At 38.3% G+C, this 18,040-nt stretch overlaps 1 protein-coding gene across 1 annotated transcript in view; it reads right to left on the bottom strand.

Annotated features, from left to right (window-relative positions):
• Positions 1-18,040, bottom strand: part of CA8 (carbonic anhydrase 8) — a 49,262-nt gene that overhangs the window by 15,502 nt on the left and 15,720 nt on the right. The window contains exons 4-7 of the mRNA XM_064706136.1: positions 11,762-11,857; positions 9,296-9,358; positions 7,902-7,950; positions 5,175-5,287 (exon numbers count right to left, since the gene is read on the bottom strand). Of these exons, the coding sequence (XP_064562206.1) occupies positions 5,175-5,287; positions 7,902-7,950; positions 9,296-9,358; positions 11,762-11,857 (321 nt within the window). The remainder of the gene's footprint in view (positions 1-5,174; positions 5,288-7,901; positions 7,951-9,295; positions 9,359-11,761; positions 11,858-18,040) is intronic.

The raw sequence follows: 18,040 nt of genomic DNA on the forward strand, positions 1-18,040 counted from the left end.
TTTCTTCAGTCAGGAGAGTAGAACTGACCTGATCTCTGTGCCTGCTCTTTAGTCTTTACGGAAGTCAAGAATTGTAGCTCTGCTCCAAGGGGGAATTTCTTCTGCGATCAACACCCTCCTTGTTTAGTTGTTCCTTCCATGGTTCACGCTGCCATGTGAACCTTCAAATGAGGCAGACAAAAGGACTACACACATGGTGGTTTGCTCTACTCATGAGAAGCACTTCTGTCAGAAAAGGACATTAGCTGTGCCAACACTACTTTCCCTATTGAGTTTCCATGTGGCAAGGTAATATGGTGTCTCAGACTGAAAGGTAGCTGGATGTGTATTCTATTCCCATCTGTTAGAGGTGGAGCAGTTATCTTCTGTTAATTGGGCAGTTTTTCTTGATTTCTTCCACAACCAATCCTCCCTCCAGGAAATATCTTCTGTTACTGGGCCATTGAGTATCACTGCATGGCTGATAAAATTGCATCATCCCATTGTGAGAAGCTCTGCCCAGGGGAGGAGCCAAGCATCACTACCTGGATATAATCTGAGATTTGGAACATCACAGTCAGCCTTCCCTCACTGGATTCCCAGAGGAGCAGCTTTCTTCTCCACTGGATTTGCAGAGGAAGATCTAAACCATCACCAGACCTTCAGAGGAAAACTCCACCCTTCTACAGGATCACTGCTTCAACAGAACCTCACCTGTCATTCCAGGAGGACTGAAGCCACCATTCAATGAGACTGAAACCAGCACCCTGACCAACAGGGTGTCAGGTTGTATTCTGACTCTGTCAGTAGTTTGTTTTTTTTTTTGTTTTTTTTTTTTACAATTGCATATGTATTTTTTAACATTTTCCTAGTAAAGAACTGTTATTCCTATTCCCACGTCTTTGTCTGAGAGCCCCTTAATTTCAAAATTGCAATAATTTGGAGGGAGGGAGTTTACATTTTCCATTTCAGGGGAGGCTCCTGCCTTCCTTAGCACACACCTGTCTTTTCAAACCAAGACATATGTGTGCCCTGCTGATCCTGTTTCACTGCTCACCATCTCCTCCCAGCCCCTCATAATCAATGCTGTGGGGTACACCCTGCAGGACTGCCAAGGAAACAGATGTTTTAGAGGCATATGGCTAAGCACCTTTGGATAGTCACATACTTTTACCAGGAATAGCTACTTTTAAAAGTTCTTCTCCTGCACAGAAGACATTAGGGATGACCTAAGCCTTTCACACTGAAATTTGGGATTAAGTTCTAACCAGTGTAGAGGCAAATTCACAATGTGAACAGTGGCATTTCTACTGAGTAAAACCATTCATGTTCACATTGTGTAGAATTTTTTTTTACCACTCATTGTATTCAGATCCTGAGCATTCTTCTGTTTAATTCACACATTAGCTGAAGAATAGAGCACACAATACTAAGGATTTCCCTGTTTTCTATAGACATTTATTACATATGAGATATAGAAGCATTATCCTTCTGTTTGAAAATTTAACATGTCTCCATGACACCTTCCAAGAACATGGACCTTACTTCCCAACACCCAGAATACCATGAAGCTCTGAGTGCTTTATTTTAGTTGACATAAATTTTGCCCAGTTCCCACAACAGTTCCATATGCTAGTTACTCTTTCTGTCCTTTGGTAGTTTTTCATTCTGAATGAGGTAGACAAAAGGACTAGAGACCATGCCATTCAATAAAAGACAGTTAACTCTGATGATGAATACAGCGAACAAGAGCTCCTTCTGCATCATTGTTTAAAATCCCTACTCTGAGTGGCTTAGACAATGCACTTGTTCTGGGCTTCAGTGACCCACAAAGGACATTATTCACAAATGTCCCTTTTTTTTTTTTAATATAGTGGAGAGAAGCATGACTACGACTTTTTTCAATTATTTCTGTTTTTACTGGCCTAATAGGAGTTTTCTCCCACTGCATTTCAGCAGGTACATCCATGTGTAAGATATCTCACAAAAAGAATCAACACAGTTCTTTCTGGGCTGTGCATTTCAACATAAGTCAAGTGAGGATGAAAAAATTCACAATAGGAGGACAGGAATATGCATGGAATGACCCATGAAGGACTTTTTTGATGGAAGTGAAGTCTCATGACAAAAAAAATTACTTCCAATGAGGAAACAGCATTCCTCATGATTCCAGGAAAGCACATCCTGATGCTGCAGTCCTGAATTGCTCTTTTGCTATTTGTAGAATGAGCACACTCAGATCTCCTTTCACTTAACTTTGACTTAGATCAGTAGCATATCAACTCATCAGCTGAACTTTACTCTCTGAAAATGTCTTCAGGTAAAAAAAAGGTTCTCTACTTTGTAATAGTCAGCCTATTGTGCCCATGTCAAAATGGTTTGACATTGTTCCAAAATAACAAAATGTGAAAATATTTTATGAGTGTGACCTTGAAAGAGCGTGGCAATTTTATTCATTTTTTGCCCTTATGACCCGCAGTTTGTTAAGCTGATCAATATTGCTGTGTTAATTGCAGAAAATTAGCATATTGCCTCCAATATATGAACTCGTTTGATCAGAGGAAAGAAATAAAACTTATTCTATATTATATTATGTAATTCTTTATTTACTTATTATTGACACTCAAAACTTGATTATTTCATGGCCTGAAAAATGAAAATAGCCTTGAATTTGTCTCTCAATGGCTACAACCACAGATGCTACTAGTATTTATATAAAGCACTTGACATTTCATTAGCATCCCAAAGAAGAAATTTCCACAAGGTAATGACAAATGTAAAAATAATGTAGTTAAACCTATTAGAAATGCATTTACACTGAAACTTATGATATAATACTACAAGCTGGCTTAACAAAATTAAATACCTCTACCAGCCTTCCATGGAAGATTCAAAATGGTATATCCTATACTACATCCTCTTATTTCCTGCAGACAAAAGCCCTTGTATTTCTAATCTCTCCTTAATCTCTCCTGGGCAACTTGCTCCAGATGAACCTGCTTTTGCAGGGCTTTTGGAATAGATGCTCTCCAGAGGTCCCTTCCAACCCCAATCATTCTGTGGTTCTGTTATTAAATGAAATCTCTCATAGGCACTCATGCCCACATGCACAAAAGAGGCCAGATAGTTCACTGCAGACAAAATGCTAATTAAAATTTAAAATCTTGGAATTTTAGCTATAGCAAAATATTCTAGAACCAATAAAATCTTAATTTGGGCATCATGGAAACCTCACAATACCTTTCAGTTTACAAATCCCAGAATAATCTCCTCTCAATTACCCCATATTTATTTTTCAGTGATGTATTTATTTTAATGACATATTAATTTTTCATTGATATCTGAAAGCAATATCTGATTAAATATATATATTTTTTTATCCCACCTTGGCAAAAGCCTTTCAAGTTCTTAATCATTATCTTTCTGGCACAACCTTAACTTTAATGCTGCAGTCATAAATATCACAGAGGAATGTTTTTCTAATTGTTGTTTATCTGTGACAAGAATAGTGGATCATCCTGGCATGAGTTTGCTCCAATCCATCACTGGACTCCAGTGCCACCTCTCACCCATGTACAGTGCCAGTGGGAGGGATAGGCTCCTCCATGACTTACATGCCCGTCATCACTGCAATGTTTCTGGGTCGGGTTTGCACCTATCACAATAATGCAGCAACACAAACCAGCCACTCCTCACCTAACAAAGGCCATGGCTGTGAATCTTAGTCTTTGCCCCAGGCACAATATTCTTTCCAGGAGTCTTATCCCCTTCACACAACATTCCAACATCCTGCCTTCTTGTGGTAGATTAGTACACACTAATACTAACTAAAGTTGTATTTCTCTTCTTAATTCCTCTTTTGTTCACCCTCTTGGTCTCTCCCACTACATATGGATGGTTTAAACTCAGCTCTCCTCTGTGCACTGACTGGATTAAAAAGGAATAGAGACCACAAAATCTGCAACTAGCAATATCATACTATGCCTCAGTGTAATAGCTGTAATATCTTACTATGTCTCAGCTGTAATAGCTGGACTTTGTACATCTGATTAAGTCCCCTTATTTATCAATATCCCATCTGGACAATTAGCTGACACGTTACAAAATGCACTCTGTCTTTAAAAGTTGTTCTGAATCTAATAATGCTAACAAGAAGCTGTTTACTCAGTAGTAAATAATGCATTTACTCAGTAGTAAGCAGCCACAAGTTTTACCTTTTCATGAACAAATAACAGATTCATGATGGGATGCATTTAAGTTGCAGCTACCAGACAAAGAACTTATTGGGAGCTATTGCTTTTATCCTATGATTAGACCTGGAACTCAGTTTCCATAAGAGAAGAAATGCTCTAAATTGTTAAAGATGTTAAAACATTGTGCCAGCATCACTAGCAAAATTTTAAATTATTAAAGCTGAAATAATTGAAATCTGAATTTATCACCTTTTATACTTGCTTCACATGCTTCAGAGCAGGCAATGAAAATTAATGCATTCAGCTTCAGGGATTCTAGGTGGGTTCACCTAAATTAAATGCACACTCCTCCAGCTGGGATTCACAGACTGTGAGAAAATATTCATCAGGAGTTTTCATTGTTTTTACTGGGATTATTTGTAGACAGATTTGAAAAATTGTGCATAGAAGGGCTCAGAACTGTTAGATTTAATTAAAAAAAAACCCAAACATTTTAAAATACATACGTGTGAAATCAAATTTAAAAAGGTAGCTTCCATTTGACATTTATTATAAAACTGAATTTAAAAAGAGCCAGATAAATTAAATACAGTTCAATGCAATCTAGCCAATCTGTACTACATTAAAGTTTTTCATTCTCCAGGATGTAGTGCCTCCCTGTGCTTTTTTTTCCCCTTTAACATTAAAAAGCAGTGATATTTGAAAGCTTACAATTACAAAGAATTTAATTTCTTTTGCCCACTGAGTTCCTTTTTCCCTTTTTGTTGACTTAAATATAAGAATTATTTTAAATGCAGATGATATATGATAACAAGGTTTTTCATCTCTGACCTTTGCGTTGCTTTCAGTGACTCAAAAGGTTTAACCTTTACTTGAAAAGCCATGTACTGATCTAATGGGATCTTTAAGGAGAACAGACATGACATTCTGATATATACATTTGCACGCTATAACCTTTAGCTCATAACCATATTCCAAGGTCAATGTAAGCACAGCTGTTACCTGCACTTGGGACACAGTCAAAGGATAGCGAAATAATATCCAGGTGACACCTTCACTGCAGGGTGGAATGGTCAGAGAGCCCTCATACACCCAGTAGTCACGCAGAAGAGGATCTGAAACAAAAAAAAAAAAAAAAGTGGAATTTTAATGACTATTAGGAAGTTAATGGTGTTTTTCAGTGACAGCTTATGACAGCTGCGGGCTCTCTCGCACGACAGACTTAGTAAGCAGAAGCTAAAGTGTGAATTTACAACCTGCCAAGCACTGCCCACTACTTCCTCATATGAATGTACATGAGCTTGTGGTCATTATATTACAGTAAGTTACCCTGCAGAGGTGCATTTTAGATGTGAAAATGCCACTTGGTAGATGTGAAAAATAACAAGTGCACAGCTCTTTAAAGCAGCATGGCAAATAAGCAATGTTATGGGAATAAAGGAATTCCTGTTAATGTCAAAAGCTAAAAAGACACGTATTTTGAATGCAGGGGGTCTGTGGTGATTAAATTTTAACTGACTTCTGCATTTAGGATATGTCTCAAGAATTAACTTTATTTCATTTTTTAGAAAAAAAAATCAATGAGATTTCAGCTGAAGAAAAACTTTTCACTTTGCAATCCTGGCGACATAGTTTTTGAGATGCAGTGGTGCTTCCTACCTTTGCAAAAGTGAGTTGAATTTCAGAGGGGAAAAACATCAAGGTTTACCTTATAATTACATAATTTTTTACATTTATATTTTTATTAATAGGTTTATAAATAACTGTTAGGATAAACAGTTGTCGCTGAAGAAAATGTACAATATTTTGTGCATGCAGAGTTTTAGCTCTACATAAAACACATTTGATTTTCATTATTTTAATTTCTCTTAGATTCCAATCACACTACACTTCATAAAGGACACAACACAGGGCTTTCTTTTGCTGCTGTAGGCCATACAGCCTAAAAAGCACTAAAAAAAGGAGAGAAAACTGCCTAAAAAAGTAGAGAAAACTCCTGACTGTAAAAGAAGTTTCTGAAGAAACAAATCTAGAGAGAAACTGGAGACAAAGGGTGGTCAATCATGGCATGGAGAGCCAGGGGGAAGGTTGTGACTAGCTTGACAAGGACAGAATGGGATACTGGAAGCAAATAAACCTGCTTGGTGGAACTAACCTGCTACTGTCATTTCACTACTAGCTCAGAGGAAGATCAGTAGAATTAAATTTTGCTAACGAAGCCTGTGATTGTCAGCAAAGGAATTTTGTTTTGTTGGTGCAATTTTCTTTCTCAGCTTGGAAATGATGTAGCAAACCCATTGACAGCGAGTTGATTATCAAACACTCAAAAGTTAAGAACTGCAAGAATTAATTCAGCCCATCCTGTGCATGCATTGTGATACAGTGCTGTCACATGATCACATGTGTCTTTTCTGGAAAACCTTTCATTGTTTACTTGCAAAGGCAGACGATTTTGTTTTGAAAAGTACATAATATTGTTTAGAATTCCCAGTACAATCTGAGGCATTTGGAATTATTTTTCCTGTGCTATTGAAATCCTGCTTGTTAGAATATTTTCTCATTTTCCATATTTCTAATACACTCATTTCTCCAGTGCCTGAGAGCTTAAATAAATTAATTTATCCTCCCATACCCCTGAGTGGTGAGGAAGGATAGATTATCCCCTCACTTTACAGCTGGGGAACTGAGGCAGAGAAGACGAGGTCAAATGCATCTATTCATTTGAGGTGTTCAATATGACATGCTTAGAACCTGATTTCTCAGAGTATTTAACTTTCTATAGCACAAAATACAGTCAGAGCACTGCTCCCATTGACTTCTCTTGGAGGTGTAAGCACTCAGCACTTCTGCAAATCAGACCCCATGATCTCAAGTCGGGCACCTGGAAAATGAGGAACACATAGTTAGAGATGACTTGTGAGCATTTTTGTTTATGTGGCTTGATCAGCATCAAACAGGAGCTGTGAAGCAGGGGTCCTGTAAAAAATAGCTTATGGTCATGCAATCAGGTGATGTTTCATAATGGATATGCACGAGAGGCACAGGCTGCCTTAATTCCTGCAATTCCTAATTGCTGAGCACTTGACTTTGCAACCTAAACAATATTATTTTCCTATAATTAATATAGTTTAATGTAGACCTAGACTATTTTGAAAAATTAAAGATCTTGCCACTATGGTAGAGTTTAGCTCAAATAGATTCCTTGCAGAAACATTTTGCTTTACAGGTGGTTTTTTTTAAAGTCACATTTCTTACTGTTACTCTCTAACTTTTAGCTATGTAAGTTTGAATTTGCCTCCCTTTGTCCCTTCTCCTTTTTTGTTGTACTACTGTCATTGCATAATGGTATTGTCTTTTGATTCTGCCAAAAAAATTACCTTGTTAAGTGGGTAGCCTTACACTTCCTATTTTATGCCCAAGTAGGGAAATGAATACATATAGCTGTCTCTCTGGATGGATGCGTAAATCTCAACAAAGCTACCCATGGTATTGTCAGCACTGCACAGACTACAGAATCACATCCCACTCACATGACAAAGGTGCAGGTTTACAGTAAATTCCAATGGGAATCCACGACCATCCCTGTTAGGACGTGCATTACCAAAATGCATTACCACCTTATGGGACACACTCAGGCTTGCAGTTTAGGCTAGACTTTAGGTTAAGATTGTCTCAGCCTCTGCAATCAGCTACTAATCCACACACACAAAAGTAAGCAAAGGCACCTACCTGGCAATAAAGAGTTGGGATTAAAACAGGGTATTGTTTTGGACTTTCCCTGAAAAAATGAATACAAGTCAATCTCATCTCTAGCTTCTAATTAAAATGCTAATGAATGCTGAGGTAAAACACATTCTGTGTTCTTTTACCATCAAGCCTTGAATTCCTGTGGAAAGCAACCTCACTAAGAGCACCCATTTAATCATCATTGCATTTCTCCTTGCAGCTACACAAACACATATTTTTATCCTATTTTTTATTTCATTTTTAAGCTTATTCCAGCAATTTGTTAACTTTCTGCCTTTATCACCTGGACTTCTTTCAGGTCCCAGCCTTGAAATTCTCTTCATGAAATTCAGGGGTTTCATATAAAAAAACAAGGGCCAAAGTGAGCTTTACTTAACTGATGTGGATAACCTTAATAAAATAATGCTGGTCCCACATACTTAATACACAAAAATGTTATGTATGCCAAAGTGTGTTTGGTGCTGGTCCTTTGGGAGGCACCAACATAACACAGTAGCACAATGGCAAGGCCTTTCATGACCTTCCTCTGCTTGGCTGTTGTCTCAGTAATGAAATTAGAGTTACATACACTATTGTTTTCTCTGACACTTTCAAAACTAAGGAATTTATAATATTAAACATCATGCCTGAAGTTTACCATATACTATTTGACTAAAAGATTGCAATTTCTTTCTAATTTTTCTTCACTTTGGCATCTACTGAAGTTATAGAAGTGAATGGTAATCTCTTCAGACCAATAAAAATGAGTCATCAATACATCTCAAAATCCTTTTAAAATCAAAGGAATGTATGACTATTTCTATGTTACAGATCATGAAGCAAAGAGTTGAAAGTAACTTGCCCAAGGTCATTTAAGATAGTGGCAACATTTTGGAGAGCACTCAAATCTCCTCAGTCCTGCTAGGATTACTACCTGTCCTTCAGGATGCCCAGACATAATCCACTTGACAAGTTGGCATTGTATTTTTGCTGATTTCCCTGCAAGTTAATATGGGTGCTCAGTTCATCTGTAGTTTTCCTCTACAAATTAAAACCAGGTAAGTTTGGAGACATGGCTGCTGGTGTTCACTAAGCATGTTGCAGTGCTTGCACTCACATTGACTCCACGAAAATCACTGAAAATGTAGGACTTGCAAGCAGTTACTGGTGTAGATCAAACTTTCTGGCCACCAGAAGAAGAAAGTATAAAAAATACATACTAGCTGAATAATATTATCTGAATAAAACACTGAGGTTTTCATGCTGGCCACCAAATGATGGCTTTTATATGTGGTTTTACCACAGACACACCTGAAATCTTTCTCTTGGGTCCATACAGTCCCTTTGCTTACTGGCTCTGGTCATTAAAGGAAGGATTGCTTCAGACAATGCCTTACCTTGTACTGGATGTCCTGAAGAATTTCAGTTACAGCCTTCAGGCCCACATGCTCTTTTCCTATCTGAAATACAGCAAGCAAAGGTGAATTTCAGTATCTTGGTATTTCAGAAACTGAGGCAAAACTCAGGTCAACCAGAACAGTAAGTACTATAGCTGGTTTTAGTTTAGCTACACAACCTTGTTTTAATCAAATACACTGATACTTGACAAGTCCAAAAAATTAAATCATTATAAAACCACCAGCCAAAAGTAAACAGGGCTTAAATAACTTTAAAGCAGAGACAAACTCACAGAACAAGAGAAAGAGTCATAATTAAGGTTGGTTTTTATTAGCCCTGATGTGCAGCCCCTGCCCCTGCTCTATGTGGAGTCAAGACCATGCACTATTGTGGCATATAGATGCCAAGGAGACAGTTTGTCCTTACCAGTTTTTGTCAGAAAAGTACACAGAAAGGAACAGAGTGAACAAGCATAACAGAAAATTTTTGAATTTGTTCCCATAGCATTGCAAATCTGGCCCAAGGTATCTCTGAAGCTCAGGGGATTTTTTTCCTGCCTGCAGAGCACAGAACAGCAGATTCCCTCTCCCACAGCATCTCTGGGATCATGCCAGTGAAAGCCAGGCTGCAGCACTGTCTCTACTGAAGGCACAGAAGATGGGGCTCTAAAGAAACACACTGAGACGAGAGATTCTAATTTTATATGGATGTTGCTCACTCTGCACACTAAACTCAGCTGCTTCTGACTCAAATCACCCATTCCAGGATCCTAGTTTTACCTTCAGAACAAAATCAGGAGAGGCAGAACGACCTTAAACTTGATTTTTTTGTCAACAAGTACAAATACAAGGTGAGGAAATAACCCAGCATGAGTGAGAATGGGAGAGCTAGACCCTGAAAAATTTGTTTGCTTTTTGTTTCTCTTATAGAATGACAGAGTAGCCACTGGAAGGAAACAAATGAATGTCAACAAAAGGTGCTTTGTTACTTCTAGGAATTTAAGAGCATTTTCTTTTGTTTCAGAATGGAATTCCAATTTCAAACCTTTCGAAGTGCATAAAAGATATTTAAGTCACTTCAAAGATTCTGCTTCTAAATTAATAATCCCCAAGGGCCGTCACTTAAATCAGTGTAAATGTTTTCATTGACTTTAAAATAGTGTATTTTGAGAACCATGGTACAAAATTATTTTTCCATGCCTTTACCAAGAAAAAAATGGTCACCAAAGTTCCTCTCCCTGTTCCTTTAATAAACAGCTTAAATATTATTTTTCCTTGGTCAGTTGTAATTATGCCTTTCTTGGCTAATGAAAAAGCCTTTTTGGAATGCTTACAAACACTGATGTGGGTGACAGACCAGAAATGGAAAATGTATCATTGAAGTTTCAAATTTACTTAAGAACTTATATATAACTTTCTAACTGACTCGAAGGTTACCTCTGCTGGAATGAGAAGGTGACTTACATAAGTAATTATCACACAGCCCTCTAGGACACAAAGCTGAAGACTTTCTAACTTCCATTTTTAGCAGTTCTATCTGAGTGTTGAGATGGTAACCAATGCACCTTTAAATTCAGAGGTAAAGCTCAAAGGCACTCATAAACTCGTTATGAAATATGACAAATTAATAATATCACTGTGCAAGAAAATCCATTTGATCTAAGGATGAACTTTAAACCTCTTCTTCAAAACCCATTTAAATAAAACAGTTTGCCATTTCTCATGAGGAAGATGAGAGTCTGGTATTTGAGGACTAAAACTGAAAATCTTTATAGAGTGCAGACCTTGAAAAACCTTCAACAGCAATTAGATTATAGTGCTAACTTCCAGAATTCATTACACCTTGTCCCCAGGAAGCTTAAAGCCTCCTCATTGCAGGCTTTTCTGAGGGTCTCTGGCAAGTCTTGTTAACACTCTCAGTCTCTGGAGAGTGACACGACTCCACCTCACATTTGTCCTGTGTGCAGAACCACACTTGTCCTGTGTTCAGGAAAGCACAATTCCATTGCCAGTTTTCAGCAGTGCCAATGGCTTTGTAGGCCTTTTCTTTAATCTTTCCTCCTCTCCTCTGTCTATTTCCTCAATCTCTGAACAGCAGACCCAGCCAGGAATTAAGAGAAATACATCACAGAGACAGTGAAGCACTTGTCCCTCCTGACAGCCCTCATTCTGCTCTCAGAGGAATGAAGATTGGATGTCTGCTTATAGCCAGAGTCCCAGAAAGGTGCCTAACAATCTGTTATCCCTTCTTTAATGAACATACTTCCAATATCCTGTTCAAACAAGAATTGATTGCTTAGCACACATATAGGAGACATGACTGAAAAATATCTTGCAAATAGAATACCGGCAGTCATACATTGTTTTCTTTCATGAAATCATTAAAAATTAAATAACATGGAAAGGACCTCGTTATCCTCAGACAAATGGCAGTGCATCATAACAAGTGTAACACAGGAAACTTACCTGCACAAACAAAGCAATAATAGCTATGCCGTGCTTCTTCCCTACTGCCTCATCAATGCTGCTGTACAGTGTGGAGTTCCAGTGCATTAGATGAAGCTGAAACAAAGTGCAAACAGAGCAATAAAGAAATATGTTTTGTAATTTAAACCACCAGCAATTAACATCAATTAACAAAGCATGTTGTGTGTGCACATGCATGAGTACACATATGTGCATGCTCCTGGCTGTGCATGCGGGGATAAGTGGATTTACTTATGACAGTTCATATTGTAAATATCAGGAACAGCAAGGGAAAAAAACAGATAAAGTGATGTACAGCCAGTTACCAAAAATCTACCTCAAAGGTGTGAATGACTATAGTAATGATGATTCAACAGCTCTCTCAGTCTGAATACTGAAATAATGTCAGCTAATGAAATCCACCAACACTGCCCCTCAGCCAACTCTCTCCCAAGGCGGAAGGAAAGAAAGGAAGGAAGAAAAGGAAGGGAAGGAAGGGGAGGAAGGCAAGGAAGGCAAGGAAGGAAACTATCTACTGAAAGGTAATATGCATTTTGAACATAAGTTTTTCCAGAAATAAATGTAAATGTAATCTCTGTGTCTAGGTCTAGTAACACTGTAGAGTTTCAATATCCAAAGTACAGCTGCTTTGAAGTTCATCTGACAACTCTTAGACTTAATTTCCATTGTAAAATCATGCTCAATGTTTTGTTGAGTCATGTGTCCAAGAATTTAAAATGTCATTTTTATAGCTAACACTGTTTCCACCTTTAGCAAAATTAGTTTTTAAAACAGTGTATCTTCCTATTTTGTTTTTTATTTCTATGTAGTAACAGCCTCTGTGAAATGTTTATTGCCCCTTACACAACAGGACCCCATTCAGGCATCTCAGCATTTCAGAATACCAGTTCTTCAAGCAATCCCTCTCCACTTATTTATTTCCAATATGAATTTTAGGTACTCCTCTTGATGACTGTTATTCCAAAAGTAAATACAAACTTTTAAATGAACATATTGTAAATTGAATTAAATTCCAGATTATCACACAAGTAATTTTATTCATTTTGATCAAAGGCATCTGCCGTGGCAAAAAAATTAAACACTTTTCTTAGCAAATACAATAAATAATTTTTACATGAGAACACTAAAATAAATAATCTATTTGTCCACAGCTACAAAACTTCTAGACATAAAAATGCTCCCTGTTAGAACTAAGCCCATGGATTTACTTGGTTGTGTGCATTTTATCACTACTTAACAGCTTTGTTACACATTTGATTTGCCCTTGGATTTTAAAGCCAGAGGATCAAATAATGTGATTGCAGTCTCTGAGGTCTCTCCAGAAGAGCCTGGCGTTCACACCAGCTCCCCACTAGAGGGGGATCACGGAGTCCCACAGTCCACACCAAAATCCTGACGTGAAGAGGGAAATGTGAAAGAAAAATTGGTTGTGGTGACTTCAGTGGGGATGGCAGTGTAACATTCCCTCGGAGGTGAAGTCTAATCTGTCTGCATTCTGACAACAGCACGTTTTCTCTAAGCAGATCTGAAAGGAAAATGCTGAACCCCAGAAACAGGAAAATGAACAAGCACTTCAAATTGTTCAAGCAATGACCCCAGTTTATCCAGAAACACACTGTCCTATCTTAAGCAGCAGGTTCATCAGGGCACAGATTTCCGTATGATAAGGCTGCATCACCTAGAAAAATGACACCAAAACCTCTGTGTAATGCTATAAAATGTTAAGAGCTCTAGAATTAGTCTGTGCAGCAGTCTGTGTATATGTAAAGGTAATGGTGACACCTCCAGACTGGGTTCAGGTTTAGTAATCAACATCACTGAAAAATTGGCAATCAGCACTTTCTGGTCTAAAGGTTTCTGTAACTTTGAGGGTCTGCTCAAGGATGTTTCAATTCCATAGTAGAGTCCTTGGAACAAGATCCATCATTTTGTACTGAGTTGCTAACACCCAAAGTAGAATGAATTTCTGATCTGTGTTTAAAGATGGCCATAATAGTGTTAAAGATGGCCATAATTACAGTGGATTAGTGATATATTTTTTACACAGCAGGTTGCAAACTTGCTATCATAAACACTAAAGAAAACAGGCAGAGAGCACTCCTAAACCCATGACAGCAGATGACTGGGGAGTACAACAAAAAGTGGTCAGGCTCATATGTTCTTTCTACATAGCACCCCTTATTTGCAGTGCTAACAATAGCACACTGGATGCACTGCAGTGTATTTGTTACCTTCCCATGTCCTGACTCAAGGTGATAATCAGAATTAGCTCTTCACAGAAAATGTTCTATCATTAGTGATTTACAAACTGAAATTAGAAAGGCAACCTAATGGAAAATAATAATTAATACCATTATACTTCCAAACAGCAGGCCAACGTGTCATTTTACTCTGTAAGACCATGCATGGACACTCAAATAATTAAACACATTTGGTTATGCACTTAAATAAATGGAAGTCAAATTATTTCTTCTACAAAGCAAGAAAAATGTAGCTCAAAGCAGGGCAGGGTGAGTACACGAAGAAGTCATTCAGAAAGTGAGGCAGCAAGGAAGTAGTAAATGCTTGTTGTAAAGCCTGTGGATTTTTTCAATCATGTTTCATCGTGCGTTCTGGAGCTGTTCTAACTTTTGTGTGTTCTTTTTTATTTGTAATGTAACATCAGATATAAACATCAGACAACAATTTTCCAAAAATAAGATGGCAACAAGTCTACAAACATTACAAAATCTGAACTCTTGAGAGTACAGACCACAAAAAACATGGCCTATAACTCTTGTTAATATTTATGGGAATCAGACGTGCACAGAGGAAAGACCACAGTGCTTTCACAAATCTTGAAACTGCCACAATGATATAATGTCCATGCACATGGACAATGTCATATCCATGCCTCTGTACCTCGCAACTAGGAATAATCACAGAGGCTAACAATGTTCTTTATTTTAGTAACCTTCATTTTCACATTTATTTGAGACATCTGTTTGAAAAGTGCTCAGTCACAAGGGGTGCCAGCCCCTGATATGAACAAACCATGCAGGGCTTTTCAAACAGTTACAGTGCATTGGCAGCTTCCCATTGTGTGGTTTTCATTCAGAGTACAAACAGCCACACATGTCAGTGTGGCAGGAAAGGCTCTGCTCACCTTGTCAGGCAATGTTTTGATACTTTGCAGTTCTGATGGTTCTACACAGCCAAAATGAGTCAGCTATGCTGTTACTGATTATCGGTGACTGGCTTGACATGCCAGACAGTATGTTTTTTACAAAATAATCAGAAAGCTATCAGAAAATCCTCAGCACTCAAAAAATCCACTTTTCTCTTGAAAAAAAAATCCATAATTTTTCCTTTCAACATTGCAGCCACAAATCAAAGGATTGTAGTAGCAGCTTCTTTAAAACAAGATAAACTGAAAACTCATGAAGGCAAATAATAATAAAGTGCTGATAAAGTTGATTTGCTCTGAAGTGAACAGCTGGAGAGACTCTCCTACACAGTGAAGATTAAGAAATCATTCCAGGTAGCAGAGCAAACCTCCTGGAAGGATTATTCTGTATGGAAAAAATTCTGAGAAACTTCTCAATTTTCATCCAGACCCCACTCAACCAAAAGACTACTGAACCCAATCCTTATTTAGCAAAAGTTGACAGACATTAGCAGGGGGTCTGTCTCAAAACAAGACTTTCTCTAAACTGAGTAAGGACCTGAGATTCCGGCTTTAAATTCAATAAACATTTATCAAAATAAAGCTCTACCCCTTAAATCCATTTCTTTTTCTACCACAGAAATACCTTCTATGTCAATATGAAAAGGCTTTCATGGTAGATTTTTACACAAAATTGGAGTCCTGGGATGAAAGATTCTGGCAAGAATCAATGTATATGACCTATCACATTCATCAGTTCTGGAAACCAATGTCTCAATAAAAAACACAATTACAAAAATGTACATTTTTCCCCTGTCTGGGGCACTGACTGCTCTGTGGAATTCTGCAGGGTCTAAAGCTCACTGAGAGCAAAAATGATCTTTTAAGCTCTGCTGATGACCTTACTTCATTCCCAGCACACAGATAAAATATATAACGACAGGATAATTTATGTTGGAAGTCATCTCTGAAGTTCAACTCTTTCACAGCAGCACCAACTTCAAAGTCAGCTACTAATTCAAAGCCAGATCAGGTTTTTCAGGTCCTTGTCCAACTAAGTTTCATGTATCTCCAATGATAGCAACCTCTCTAGATAACCTGTTCTGTGCTTGACCTCCCCATAATTTATTTCTCCTTCTGCCTAATCAGAATGTCTTCTGTTGCAACCTGTGTCCCTTGCCTCCTGTTCCTTCACACTCCCCAGGATTCTCTGAGCCCAGGCATGAATTGCCTGTGACCACCAAATCAGTGTCTCATGATTGACTCCTGAATGGTGCCTCTCTCTCAAAGCTCCTCAGCCTTCCACTTGTTTGAATGACCATGTTTCACCCAAGCTTACTTTCAACTAAGCTTGCCTGACTCTTAAAATGTCAGGAAAGCTGCTACTAGCTCTGTCCCTTACTGTGACTGACTGCTGTGCATGTGTCACCCAACTGTCAGACCAAAATGACACAGGCTAATTCCTTACAGGAAAATACACCCTGAAATAAATCACAGCTCATCATCTCCTATGAGGCATCTGATTAATGGTACAGGGAGAGGAAGAACCCTGCACCAGCATTCCTGCACTCTTGTATGACCCTAATGTTCCAAATTTGCTATGAACCTGCAGTCTGGAATATCCTGCTACCATAAAAAGCAGCTCATATGTTATATGAATACTTTCTGCTTTCTTTATGAATACTTACTGCTAAATGACTGAAACTCTAATTTGCTGTTCAATGTGCTGCATTTCCACTGGCTAAGTCAGGCAGTTTGGAATAGAGTACCAAGCTCATGCTCCATAGGAGTCAAAAGGAAATGTGCCAACAGCAAAAATCCTCCTGACCCCCCTGGCACCAGAACCAGGCTCTACAGGGGTCTGATAAAACCACTGGCAGCTCAGGCAGCAAGAGACAACAAGAAACACCTGCCCAGCCTGGGTGGGGGTCCTGCCTCAACTTAACTGGCAACCATAACCCATATTGCAAGAGCTTGTGACATGGGGGATTATTCTGTTCAACAGGCTCCTGTTTGTGTTCTACACACAGTAGAAGACAAAAATTTTAAAATAATTCCTTTTTAGATCAATTGGAACATCTGATTAGGACACAATCATCAGTGTGCCTGCTTGAAACCGTGCAGCTGGCACAATCAACCACTGCATTTTTCCACTCTTGATTGAGAAGCTAATTATTACAAAAGCTTCTTTCTTTGGTGCATGCTGCATCATGTGTAAATTAATCTTCTAGTAACCTTTGTTCTTTGCTCAGAACTAGGATACACAGCTATTCCTTGTTAGCTGTGCCACCAGCTGTCACAAGCTCCAGGAAAGTCCACTTAGTCTAATAATATTACAGGATAGAAAGCACCTCTCAACAGATCTCTCAAGATGAGAGATTCGTCATTGGTCTCATATCTTCCCAATTCTTATTTCAATGTATACAGGCTGTACATCCAAATAATAATAGGGGAATACTGCATCACAATGTCTTAGTCAGAGGGGCACCTAAAACATGTCAGTCTGGAAATTCTGAGCAGACTGGGTTTTGTGATATTTCTGTCACTGATGGGAAAGAGTGTAGCTGAAACACCCTTTTGATTCCATAAACGTGATCTCAGGGATAAATCTATATCTCTAAGGTAAATTAAGGCAGCTTTAGAATTCCTCTGCTAAAGATTATAGAGATATCAGAGTTTCTCCTGGACTCACCCAAGTTTGCCAGGGATCAGTACATTTCAGTTTCATCCACAACATGCCATAAAAGTTGAGAGGGAACAGTAAAAATGGCAAACTCTGACTACCTAACTACAGCCAGCAGGAAGGCTTTTTCCAGGATTGAGAGGGATGAAATGAAGCTCAGGATTTCAGCTAGTAATAGTGGAAGGCAAGAGAGTCTAGTTGTACAACAATGATGTGTAATTTTAACAGCACAAATATTGCGTAAGCAACATCTCAGGAGGACAAAATGTGGAAAAATTGTGTCTTGCTATTTTACATGTGCACAAGAATTTATGAGTTGATACTTGACTTGGCACTGAATTGTTTCAGGAAGCAATTGACTAAGCTGTTGGCAGTGACCATAACATACAGTAATTAAGTTCCAAATCCTCACAAAGGGACCAAACCAAGG

Source organism: Zonotrichia leucophrys, chromosome 2 (genome assembly GCF_028769735.1).
Source record: "Zonotrichia leucophrys gambelii isolate GWCS_2022_RI chromosome 2, RI_Zleu_2.0, whole genome shotgun sequence".
Lineage (NCBI taxonomy): Eukaryota > Metazoa > Chordata > Aves > Passeriformes > Passerellidae > Zonotrichia > Zonotrichia leucophrys.